The 12,145-nt window shown below is 51.3% G+C and overlaps 1 protein-coding gene across 2 annotated transcripts; it reads right to left on the minus strand.

The window, feature by feature from the left end:
* Positions 1-112: 112 nt before the first annotated feature.
* Positions 113-11,208, minus strand: C1R (complement C1r). 2 transcript variants are annotated; one of them, XM_027541200.1, is made up of 11 exons: positions 11,062-11,208; positions 10,110-10,338; positions 7,950-8,142; positions 7,473-7,619; positions 7,181-7,377; positions 6,532-6,679; positions 6,303-6,424; positions 3,637-3,715; positions 3,171-3,326; positions 1,651-1,725; positions 113-1,194 (listed from the first exon to the last, which is right to left on the minus strand). In XM_027541200.1, coding segments are annotated over exons 1-11 (2,118 nt in total). In that variant the 5' UTR covers positions 11,064-11,208; the 3' UTR covers positions 113-424. The 2 variants fall into 2 exon arrangements, with proteins under 2 accessions (XP_027397001.1, XP_027397000.1); XM_027541199.1 differs by lacking the exon at positions 11,062-11,208 and adding an exon at positions 10,418-10,526.
* Between the last annotated feature and the right edge of the window lie 937 nt (positions 11,209-12,145).

The following is a 12,145-nucleotide window of genomic DNA, read 5'->3' on the forward strand; positions in this document are numbered from 1 at the left end:
TCTCCTGCTTTGGCAGGCAGACTCTATGGCAGAGCCGCCAGGGAAGCTCTGATGTCACTAAGTATATTTATATTTATTAAATACTGCTTTTAATTCATTTTACACAATGGGATTTCCCATAAAATTTTATTTGGAAGACATTCTATATTCAGTTATGCCATGGTATAAAAATGGAAGAGGACAATGATACCTAGATATGGTGGAATATATCTTGTGCAATTCTTGGGGGAAATAAAGGTGACCTTTGGGTTGTTTCAGGTGAAGAACGTGGATGGGACTATAGAGAAGAGAATTTATTTCACATGGTGTCTTTCTGCATTAGTGATTTTAATATGGATTCTTAGAAGTTATCCACAACTGGTCAGATAAAAAAATTTTTTTTTAATACACTGCTCTCTGGATTCTGACCTAGGCAATCCTGAGGTCAGTCTTCCACTTCCATCACTTTCTTGATCCAGTCCACATACTTGAGGACATTGGTGTAAAACCCGTACCCTTCACCACACCCGATGCCCCAGGACACGATGCCCGTGGCCACCCAGCGGTCATTTTTCTTATCACTTACAGCAAAGACCCCTCCACTATCCCCTTGGCAGGAATCTTGCCTTGTGGCTGGGTTCCCAGCACAGAACATGTTTTCAGAAAACACATCATTCCTGTTTTTTTGCCGGAGCCAGCGCTCACAAATCTCTCGCTTAGCTACTGGCAGACGGACAAATCTGAGGTTGTGAGAAATTCTCTCCTCCATGATCCCAAAGCCACTGACATAGCCCATGAGACCCGGGTCATAGAGGGTCTCGTTGTCTGGGAGGCAGATGGGCAGGAGGTTGGGGCCCAGGGTGACGCTATTTTCCAGCTCCAGGAGGGCGATGTCCCCCTCGAAATTGTGGGACTCTTCCTGGCGGTAGTCTGGGTGGATTATGACCCTACGGACCGGGTGGTTGGACAGCTTGGTGATATCTTCCACATTGATGTGGCCCAGGAACACGTCTATGTTGGGGCTGCCCTGCGCCTCGTGGTCCTTGGGGTTGATGGTGTGCGCGGCCGTGAGGATCCAGCGGTCCCCCAGCAGCGCGCCACCCCCGGGCCCGTGGATGTTGGTGTAGGCCTGCCAGGGGAAGTTGCCCAGCTTGGCCTTCAGGCCTCCAATGATGCGCTGCCTCTGCTCGACAGGGTGGACTGGCTTCCCGCACACTGGGGAGGAGAAGATGGGTTCAGGGAGAGAAACATCAGTGCCCGTCAGCCCACCTCCCTCCATGGTCTGTCCCCTCCCCTTTGCCCCTCTTTTTGGTTTAGGACCCTTTCCTTTCTCCCCATCTTTCCACCCCAACCCTCTCCTCACCCCTCGTCTTTGGCATATTGTCAGTCATCTCTCCTCGTTCTTATTTATTCTTTCCTGGGGCTTTTCTTGCCCTTTTTATTTATTCTTGGTCTCCCATCTGCTCAGTGAAAAGTCCAGGACTGTCAGGACAGGGCCAGCTCTCTGGGTCCCTCTGACCTTCTCCTGGGGCATCTCCTCTCCTTTTTTCAGATGCACCATGTCCTTCTTCAGCTTCAGGCTGGACTGTCTCTCTCTTGTCTATGCCACCCCTCCTCCAGGCCCTGCATGGCTGCCAAGGTCACAGAGGACAGTGGAGGGCTTCCACTCACCTGGCAAACACCGAGGCATCTTCTCTCCTACCAGCTCGTTCTTCCAAATGCCCTGAGCCGTGCAGGTGTACAGCCCTGAGGGGAGAGGGGGCTGAGCTCAGGTTGGGGGATTGTGGGCAGGGGCCAAGAGCACCAAAGCGAGGACAGAATGGAGGAGGAACAAAGGGAAAGGTTGGAATACCTGCAGATGGGATACTGAAAGTGTGTTTTTTGAAAAGCTTCATGTGTATGTTTTTGTTTTGATGCTAAATGGAAAAATCAGAATACTTAACTCATATTTGTTGTGATCCCTATGTGTGAAAGTTGACACAAAAACTGGAAGGAACTTATCAAGAAGATCTTATCATTATTGCATCTTGGTGCTGGGTAGTGGGTGATTATGGGAGTTATGTTTTATTGTTTTGTTTTTTGAGGGTGTTTGTTTGGCTCTGCTGTGCAAATCTTAGTTTCCCAACCATGGATTGAACCCAAGCCCTCAGCAATGAAAGCATGGAGTCCTAATTGCTGGACCATCAGGGAATTACCCGTAGCTATGTTTTCTGATTGTGGACAGTGTACCTTGCTTGACCTCAACATTTTATTGCATTGAAGCACCTTGGTGATGCTTTCAGATATGCATCATTACCCTCCTCCTAGACACAAGGAGGGCTTCCCTTGTGGCTCAGATGGTAAATAGCCAGCCTGCAGTGAAGGAGACCAGGGTTTGATCTCTGGGTCAAGAAGTACCCTGGAGAAGGGGAAGGCTACCCATTCCAGTATTCTTGCTTGGAGAATTCCATGGACAGAGGAGCCAGGCAGCCTACAGTCCATGAGGTCTCAGAGTCGGACTAACACTAGAATTGAGAAAACTGGGTTTAAATAATTTATACAAGGTCATAAAACTTCTAAGTGCCAGAACCAAGATGCAAATGGAGAGTTGTCTTACTTCAAAGTCCAGCTCTTAAATAATACCATATATAGCCTGTAAACATGGAGAAGGACATGGCAGCCCACTCCAGTATTCTTGCCTGGAGAATCCCATGGACAGAGAAGCCTGGCAGGCTACAGTCCATAGGGTCACAAAGAGTCAGACATGACTGAATGACTAACAACAGCAACAACAATAGCCTATAAACAAGATATTTGTTTCTTTTTTTGGCATGTTTTAAACCTACAAATCATGTGATTTCTTTCATTAAAAAGTTTTCAAGATACCCACTGATGAGTCTGAAAGTAATTTAGTAATGTAAAAAGTCACAACACAGCAACCTGAGAGGGGATGTGGGGAGAATGCCGAGGAAACCCACTGATAAACCTGTAGTGGGGGTCTGGGTGAGAGAGAGCTGTTTATGAGATTTGAGTCTTTCATTCTATCAGCTCAAATGTTTCCTCTTTCAACCTTATTAGAAGCTTCTTGGCACCCCTGAAGCCAGTGCCCGGGATAAATATCTTAATATTCCCTCCTTGGAGACTCTGTTCAAAGAAATTGCAGAAGATGTTTCAACAAGACGGAGTAGACAGCCATTTACACGTGTCCCTACCTCGCTCAGACTCGCTTGTGCTGCCTTTGGTGTGCATCTTGTAGAAGGGCTCGTGGCAGTAGTACTGGATACGCGCCTCGTAGGTGTTCACCCCCTCTCTGGTGGTGTAATTGAAGGCCCCGTTGAGCAGGCTTCGGGGCTGCCCACAGTCCTTGACTTGGAGAGAACACAGGGCCATATGAGAACTGAGAAGGACTGTACTGGAACTTCAGTGGGAGGGGTGGGAACCTGCTGAGAGCCTTCGGGAAATATGGTCATTGGGGGCTCTTATGATGCATGAGAATTGGATGGGATAAAACTCAGTTCTGGGCAGAGCCCCTCATCTGCAGAGATGAAGGCCGACTGGTTCCCAGTGGGCTGGAGCCTTCAAAGGACAAGTCAGGGGAATGGCCTTTGGGGGTGATGCTTAGGCCCGACCCTCTTCCCTTCTCCTGGGGGGGAGACAGATGCTTGAGTTGCAACTTACTCCTGCACCTGGGCATGGCACGGTGCCATGTGCCATCATCCTGGCAGACAGCTGTGAAGGACAGGAGTGCCTTGTTCCCCTGTTGGAGCAGAGGTGGAGCAGCCATTAGTACAAGGAGGCCCTGAGGCTCCCTCCTGCCCTTGCCCACAGGGGATCGGTAAGGATGCAAAGTCAGCTCTCAGCCCTTGAACCTCAACACCTGTGGACGTGTCTCCTGGCCCTTCTTCCTAGCTGGTCCTCTCAAACCAGACTGACAGATGGGCGCACTGAGCCACCCAGCAGGAAGTCAGAGCTGGGGACTTGCCTGGTGGTTTAGTAGTTAAGAATCTGTCCTCCTGTGTAGGGGATGTGGATTTGATCCTTGTTCAGCGAACTAAGACCCCACATGCTGGGGAGCAACTAAATTTGAATGCCACAAATACTGAGCCCACATGCTGACACAGCCAAATAAGTAAATAAATAAATAGTTTTTTTTTTAAAAAATATCAGAGCTAGGGCTAGTTGTTATACCCAATAGTCCCCTCTCTAGACTCTTGAGGGAATTTCAAGAGTTTCCACTGAGGTCCAGTTGAACCCCATAATTTTATTTTTGAAAATATTTATTTATTTATTATTATTTATTTTGGCTGCTTTGGGTTTTAGTTGTGGCACTCAGGATCTTCAATCTTCATTGTGGGATCTTTAGTTGAGGTATGTGGGGTCAGGTTTCCCGACTAGGAATCGAACCCAGGCCCCCTGCACTGGGAGTGCAGAAACTCAGACACTGGAATACCAGTGAAGTCCCTGAACTTCACAGTTTTAAATTAAAAAGCAAACAAGCCACAAGCACAGTTGCACGTTCTCTGCATTGAAACAAAAGTCTCTGCCCTGAAGTAGGGCCGTGTTTCTTCCCTCTGGACTGCCCTGCCAGGTAAGCCCCGTATCACCCCATCGCCCCCAGGCTGCAGTCTCTAAGAGCCTTTCCTAAAATGCTAGTGCAGCCCAGCCACTTTCAAGGGGGCTCAAGATGCTGACATATGCTAGGTGCTGGTCCTAGGCCAGCAGACGGCAGGGACAGGACAGGAGATGGTACCCTCCGAAATGAAAAGTAACTGGGCAACATGAATGAGTTTTATTAACACCAACAAATCATCTCAGATTGTTAGCCCTGGATCAGACTGCAAGAGAATGTGTATAAGAACTAGGACATCTGAGCAAAATGTAAATTATCATGTAGTCGCTCAGTCATGTCCCTACTGTTTTGCAACCCCATGGACTGTAGACCGTCAGCTTCCTCTGTCCATAGACTTTTCCAGGCAAGAATACTGGGGTGGGTTGCCATATCCTTCTCCAGGGGAATCTTCCCCACCCAGGGATTGAACCAGTGTCTCCTGCATTGCAGGTGGAATCTTTACTGCTGAGTCAAATAAAAAGTAAATAATGTGAGATAAACTGTGTGACTAGGTTTAAAGTTGATGATGTGAATGATAAGTAGCAAGGTAAGGGTGCTGGGGGCATAGATGGGGCAGGTTGCAACCTGAACGGGGGGGAGGGGTGTGCCCAGGACCCTCAGTCCTTCCTGGACTAACGAGCAGTGATCTGGCTGACTCATCTCTATTCAAAGGGAAGCTCCACGAAACCTGTGTGAACATGTGCATTTCTTTTTACTATACTTCCCACATCCAGAACACTGCCTGCCACTGAATCAACACTTAAAATGTTTGTTGGGTGAATTCACCACAACAAACTGAAGGTCTCTTCTCTGATTCAGGGTGGATCTTCCGAGGGGACCTACTGGACAAAGATAGGATGTCCAGTCCCAGGTCCCTGGCCAGGGTAACTCCAATTGTATGGTTTATAAAAAATAGCATTAATTAATTAATTATTATTATTAATTGCCTTCACTGGTTCCTCACTGCTTTCAGTACTTGTGGCGCACGGGCTTAGTTGCCCTGAGACATGTGAGATCTCAGTTCCCCAACCAGGGATCAAACCCACGCCCCCTGCACTAGAAGGTGGATTCTTAACCACTGGACCACCAGGCAGTCCCGAGAGTAGCATTTTAGTTTCCCAGCTTTTGTGAGATTGACCAGTGGAGCAAACCGCATTCTTTCCTGGGTCTGCAAAGCTCTGGACAGGGTGGTGGGTCTGGGGTAAGACCACCGGTGGACATAAACGGAGCCTCTTCTGATTGTCCGATCGGGAATGCTGCCTGATTCATGAATCTTTGAGTAAAGCTAGGTAGGTTTTAAAAACAAAAACCGAGAGCCCTGGAGCAAGAAGCAGGGGATTTGTTGCCGGTCTCTGCTGTACACAATCCCAGTGATGTTGAGTGAGTGAGGCCTCGCACTTCAACTCCACCCCCGCCTGTTTTGTTCCTCAATGCATAGTGAGTTATAGGGCGAGGTCCTGTAGTTCTTAGACTTGGCTGGGCATTAGAATCACCGAGTAACTGTAGGTAATCCTGACACCCATGCTCCCCTTCAGACCCATGGACTAGTCTCTAGCAGGGGACTGGACATCAGAATTTTGAAATCCTATTTCCAGTGTGCAGTCAAGTTGGAGCAGGCCCAGTAACCCTTCCAGCTCAAACATGCTTATGTTTCCATGTGGGGCTGAGCCTCCATCTTCTGTGTGAATTATGCTGGACTCTGGGTCAGCTCCCTCCCCTCGGCCCTGGCTCTTACCTCCACAAGCTCGTAGCCTTTTTTGCAGGTGGCGATGAAATAGTCCCGGTACTGGTATTGAGGCTGCAGGTCCTGAATGATGGTGAATGAGTCCAGGGTCTTGGGCTGGGGGCACTTGATGACTGTTAGAGAGACCAGAGGGCATGTTTATTTCCGAGCCACTGGCCTCCTTTCTACCTGCCTCATCCTGCCCCCTTTCTGGCCCATGAGGGGCCCCGGGCAGCCTTACCTTCACTGGTGTAGTACAGCTTCCAGCCCCGGCTGTCCCCTGACTCGTCCGTGAAGAAGAGCAGGTCCACCGAGTTGCTTTGGGCATCAATGCGCTCGGGCTTTTGCTTTCCACAGAACTCACCGATGTTCCTCCCGCTGACATAGATCTGTGGAGGCGGGGGAATGGAGGGAGGGTCATGTCTCCAATTCAGATACAGGGCCAGGGTGGTGGTGCTGGTGGTGTGGATCCTGCTTGGTGTATGTTTTCAGCTGGAGGGTAGTAGGCCTCCCGAGGACCCACTGGCCAGGAGTGTGTGCTAAGTTGCTCAGTTGAGTCCAACTCTTTGCGACCTTATGGACGGTAGCCCACCAGGCTCCTCTGTCCATGGAGTTCTCCAGGCAAGAATACTGGAGTGGGTTGCCATGACCTCCTCCAGGGGATTTTCCTGACCCAGGGATTGAACCTGAATCTCTTACATCTCCTGCATTGGCAGATGGGTTCTTTACCACTAGAGCCACTTGGGAAGCCAGGTGTGTAGAACAACTCATGTGGGACATTGGCCATTTCTGCACCCATTGGCCAGACAGTCCAGTGGGGAGGAGGGATGAGAGGAGACGTGTGGGGATGGGGACAAGAGGATTTCTCTGTGGGGGTGGGTTGGCTGTACCTGCAGCTGGTCGTAGGGACAGTGTATTTGCTGGTGGTCATCAATTTCAAAAGGCTCCAGGAATTGAAGGTGGAGGGTGTGGCCTCGCTCTACTCGGATACTGTAGTTGCAGCGCAGGTCAGGGGGGTAGGGCCGGGGGTACTCCAAGCTGGAGATGTAGCCTGAGGGCTCCGTGAACAGCTCGCTGCTGCATTCGGCTGGGAGAACAGAGCGGGAGCGGGAGCGGGTCACCCAGCGAGCCCCACCTTGCTCAGTCCCTGTCTCCTCTGAGACCACCCAGGCAAGACCTCACCCTGGCAGGAACGCCCATCCGGCTGGAGCTCATAGCCTGGACGGCAGGAGCAGAAATAGCCGCCGACGTAGTTGTGGCACAGGTGCTGGCACCCGGCCGGGGGGTCCTCCTCGACTGAGTTGAGCTGCAAGGCACATTCGTCCACGTCTGGAAGAGATTCCAGAAGGAAGGATTCAATTCCACAGAAGCCAGGGTGGGGGGTGGGGCAGGGACCTGTGGAGGCGCTGGTCTCAGCGAGGTCACTCATCAGAGGCCTAAGGACAAGGTTATCTCAGGCCACCTGGAACTCCCGGCCCCTCTGACCCTTTCTGGGACCTGCTCAGTGGGGACAGGGCCCTGGTGGATAGCTCTCTCCTAGAAAAAGCTCTCTTGGGAAAAAACAAGAAGGCCAGGCTTCCCGAATCTTTGGATTCAAGAATCCCCTTTTCCGGCCCCCATTCAGTAGGAGCCCAGGAGCCCAGCACAGGCACCACTCACCCACGGCTTGGTAGTATGCCAGGAAGCCCTTGTAGAACATGATGGTGCCGTTCTCCTCGTTGGAGAAGTCCGAGTGGAAGGTCAGCAGCATCTTGTTCCCTTGGGACATGAATTCCTTCCTTCCTGGGGGATTGCTCAGGGGAGAACCCAGCTGCCCACAGAACCTCCCCATGGTCTTCTTATCAGCAGAAATCTGTGGAGGAGGGACAGGCGGACAAGCTGTTGAGGGGACATGTCCCACATGGAAGGTTATGAAGGTCATCCTTCTCTTGTCCCAGAGAGGGGATCCCGCCCCGCTCCCGACCCCCCTGGATGGTCTCCAGCTGCTCTCTACCTGCTGGGCTCTGGCTGTTCCAACTTCCCCAGAGGCCTTTCCTCTGTCCTGCATCCCCACCGACTGACCTTGCACGTTATCCTGTGTCTGGGACTCGGCCCTCCCTTTTTATGACCCCCAGCTATGACAAACCTAGACAGCATATTAGAAAGCAAAGACATCACTTTGCTAGAAAGGTACGTCTAGTCAAAGCTATGATGTAGTAGTCATGTATGGATGTGAGAGTTGGATCATAAAGAAGGTTGAGCACTGAAAAACTGATGCTTTCAAATTGTGGTGCTGGAGAAGACTCTTGAGAGTCCCTTGGACAGCAAATAGATCAAACCAGTCAATCCTAAAGGAAATCCACTCTGATTGTTCACTAGAAGGACTCATGCTGAAGCTGAAGCTCCAATATTTTGGCTACCTGATATGAAGAGCTGACTCATGGAAATGGTCCTGATGCTGGGAAAGATAGAAGGCAGGAGGAGAAGGGGATGACAGAGGATGAGATGGTTGGATGGCATCACTGACTCAATGGATGAATTCAAGCAAACTCTGAGACATGCTGAAGGACAGAGAAGCCTGGTGTGCTGCAGTCCATGGGTTTGCAAAGAGTCTGACACAACTTAGTGACTGAACAACAACATGTGTCAGACCTTTCTTTACCCCCATCTCTTCCCATGTCCACCTCCCACTGGAATCCTGGTTGCCTTTACCTGGTTTCTATCATTCCTTCATCCCTAGAGGCTGGATGGTCAGCTTTATCCTCTGTCCTGTCCTTCACCTTGTCTTGGTCAACCCATTCCTGTCCAGCCATGACTCCTGATATTCAGCTGAATGTGAGCATCCGGGACCTGCCAGCTTAGAAGGCATCACTGAGATCCCTTTACCTCTTCCTTCACAGATTCCTTAACTCCTGCAAAGCAGAAGACGTCCCTCCTCCTATCTCATCCCCACTTTGCCTACCACCAGGAACCTCCCTACCAGCACTGCTGACATCTGAAGTCCTCTGGGCTGGGAAGATACGGCATTTTCATGGTATTCTTTTATTTATTTATTTATTTTTTTCATGGTATTCTTTTATACCTTCCAGGGGATCTCTTGGAAATAGTATTTATGGGTTGTGTGTAGGCTCTATCTGAATCCTGAATCAAGAACCTCATTTAAAAAATTTTTTTTATTTTTAGGCTGTGCTGTGCAGCATGTGGAATCCCTAACTTAGGTTAGTTCCTCAACCTAAGTTCCCCAGGAATCAAACCTGGGCCTCCTGCCTTGGGAGCACAGAGTCTTAGCCACTGGATCATTGGGGAAGTCTCCAGGAATCTCATTTTTACTGGATGTAGAAAGAGGGACTGGGACGACGCTCTTGGTCATGACAGAGGAGAGGGGACTGAGCCCACTGTCCTGGCTGGAGACCACCCTTGAGCCACCACCACACACATGCCACTTCCCCACGTCCCTGTGTTCCTGGTGAGGAGGCAGCCACGGTGACACTCTCCATGGCAACAGGGAAACCGAGGCATGGAAGTTTCCAAAATCCTCCGGGCAAGTAAGCAGACAGGGAAGGTTTTTCTGACTCCTGTGGACAGTGCATTCCCCAAGAGCAGGGCCTGTCCCCTCCCTCTCTGTTTCTCCCCTCTGTGCTCCACGAGGGTCTCTCAGAGCAGTGGCCTCCCATCCTCGATACCTCTGGACTTCCAGAGCCCCACCTGGCCATCAGCTTTCACCGGCTTGGGGCTGTGTCCCCAGGCAGGGTGTCCTAGCCAGGCCAGTCAGAACCCGGGTCCCCTGGTTCCAGAGACACTCAGTCCTCCCTCTGCCCACCCCCCTAATCTGCCCCCTACCTTGACATAGTCATAGAGACAACCTTCCGAAGGCTCCAGGTCAAACTGCCAGAAGACAAGCTTCACCTTGTACCCCGTGGGTACTGTGATCACAGTGGTCCTCTCAAAATTGTTAGGGTAAGGCTTGGGGAACAACGGGGACATCACCTCCCCATAGAGCTTCTGAGGGGTGGGTGTGGCGCCTCCCACCCTGTAGAACAGGACTGGCAGCAGGAGGTATAAGAGCCACCTGCCAAAAGAAAAAAGGTGTCTGTAGGGCGGGAGGGGTGCAGACCCTTGTTGTTTGGTAGGAGATGGGATTGCCGTACCGCTGGGCATTTTCCTCTCGGTCCATTCTAGATCTCAGGGAGATGTCCTAGGGTGGGTGGGGAAGGTGCTGGGGGGAGGCTGGTCTCTGCAGCTGCTGCACTGGGTGCGCCTCCCCAGGCCAGTGTCCAGTCCAGAGGTCATCGTGCTGCCCCCACCTCTCTCCCCAGCCTCCTCCCTGCCCTGTTGCATCACTCTGCTCCCCTTCCAGGAATTGGGCTGGCTTGGGACCAGTAAACTGAGGGTGGGGGTTTCTAATCATGGTCTCTGAAATGGCTCCCACATGCTCAGCAAGGCCTCTGGGAGAGACCACCTATGGAAGAGTGTCTCAGGCACAGAGGCTGACTGTCTAGGCCGAGGAAGGGACCACCCCCCCGCGACCCCCACCTTGCTGCTCCCTGTGAGCTGGAGGAGGAAGGCAGTGCGGACTCACCTCCTGGGTCTGAGCCTCCTTTCTCCTTGGGAGGAGAGATGGGGCATGCATTTGCGAGCGTGCACGTGTGGGCACACTGGAGGGATAAGGTGTATGGGGAGGGTCAGGGTGCTCCCAGCTCCCTGAGTAAGTCTGGGACAGGAGGCCCCCAGTGCCCAGGATCGTCCCCTCTAGTGTCTCCCTCCCTCCTTGGTCCCCACCAGGCTTACTCACATTTCTCAAGGCCTGTTGTTGGATCCCTGACTCTTGTGACAGCGTCTTCATGCAGTCTGGGTGCAGAGAGAGCAGGGTCATGCAGAGGAGGGAAGGGGGAGGGAGGGACTGTGGAGGGGGAAGGGGTGACCATTCCGGGAGGAAGGTTGTAGGGAATGAACTATTTGCATAAACAAAACCAAAAAAGAAAAAAAAAACAATTCTTTTTCGGTTTAGTTTTGGTTGTGAAATGCCTGATGGTGCTGCCACCTGCTGGCCTTCAGGGTAAGGGCTAGAGAAGGTTCTGCATTTTTAGGGACAGAAGGCCTTGGGTTGGAGGTCCAGACGTCCCTTTCTAAACCTGATGGGAATCCCGCCCCCCTTCCTCAGGGCCCTTTCTGGTGACTGCAGCTGAGTGTTCCGGGTTCCTACCCAAAGAGCAGTGGAAATCGCAGTTGAGGGGGGTCTTTTGTGACCCTCTCTTCTCCTTTAACCCCAGTCCTTAGTTAGCCAGAAGCTCTGGTACAGGAATGACCAGGGTTCAGTGCCCAGGATAATGGGACAGGAGCAAGGATTAGAGACGGGGAGTGTAGGAGGGCACAGAGGAGACAGAAGCTTGCTTGACCTGGGGTCCTGCCCTGCTTCCCTCAGCAATGACACTTAGAGGGAACTTACCTGAAGCTCTAGTAGTTAAAAATCAGTGTTTCCAATCCCTGGTCAGGGAACTAAGATCCCACATGCCATGTAGTGCAGCTAATAAAGAAATTTTAAAAAATGACAAGTAGTGACCCCAAAGCACCACTAGGGTCTGTTTTAAGACCCTCCCTGGACTTCCCTGGTAGTCCAGGGATTAAGACACCCAGCTTCCCAGGCAAGCAGCATGGTTTTGATCCCTGGTCAGGGTACTAAGATCCCAGCAAAAAAAAAAAAAGAAAAAGGCCCTTCCTCCCCCCTCAATGGACTCAGGCATGCTAATGAGCTTGTCCCAGAAGGTAATGGCACCCCACTCCAGTACTCTTGCCTGGAAAATCCCATGGACAGAGGAGCCAGGTAGGCTGCAGTCCATGGGGGTCGCTGAGGGTCGGACACGATTGAGCGACTTCAC

Source organism: Bos indicus x Bos taurus, chromosome 5 (assembly GCF_003369695.1).
Source record: "Bos indicus x Bos taurus breed Angus x Brahman F1 hybrid chromosome 5, Bos_hybrid_MaternalHap_v2.0, whole genome shotgun sequence".
In the NCBI taxonomy this organism is placed as follows: Eukaryota; Metazoa; Chordata; class Mammalia; order Artiodactyla; family Bovidae; genus Bos; species Bos indicus x Bos taurus.

What these genes read in the sequence shown, in the direction of transcription:
- C1R (XM_027541199.1), bottom strand. Translation starts at nt 10,443, where the DNA reads ATGGACCGAGAGGAAAATGCCCAGCG. An exon ending in GGCATACTACCAAGCCGTGG is followed by an intron (nt 7,620 to 7,949) that starts GTGAGTGGTGCC and finishes AATCTCTTCCAG; the next exon opens with ACGTGGACGAATGTGCCTTG. An exon ending in GATGCCTCGGTGTTTGCCAG is followed by an intron (nt 1,195 to 1,650) that starts GTGAGTGGAAGC and finishes TCTCCTCCCCAG; the next exon opens with TGTGCGGGAAGCCAGTCCAC.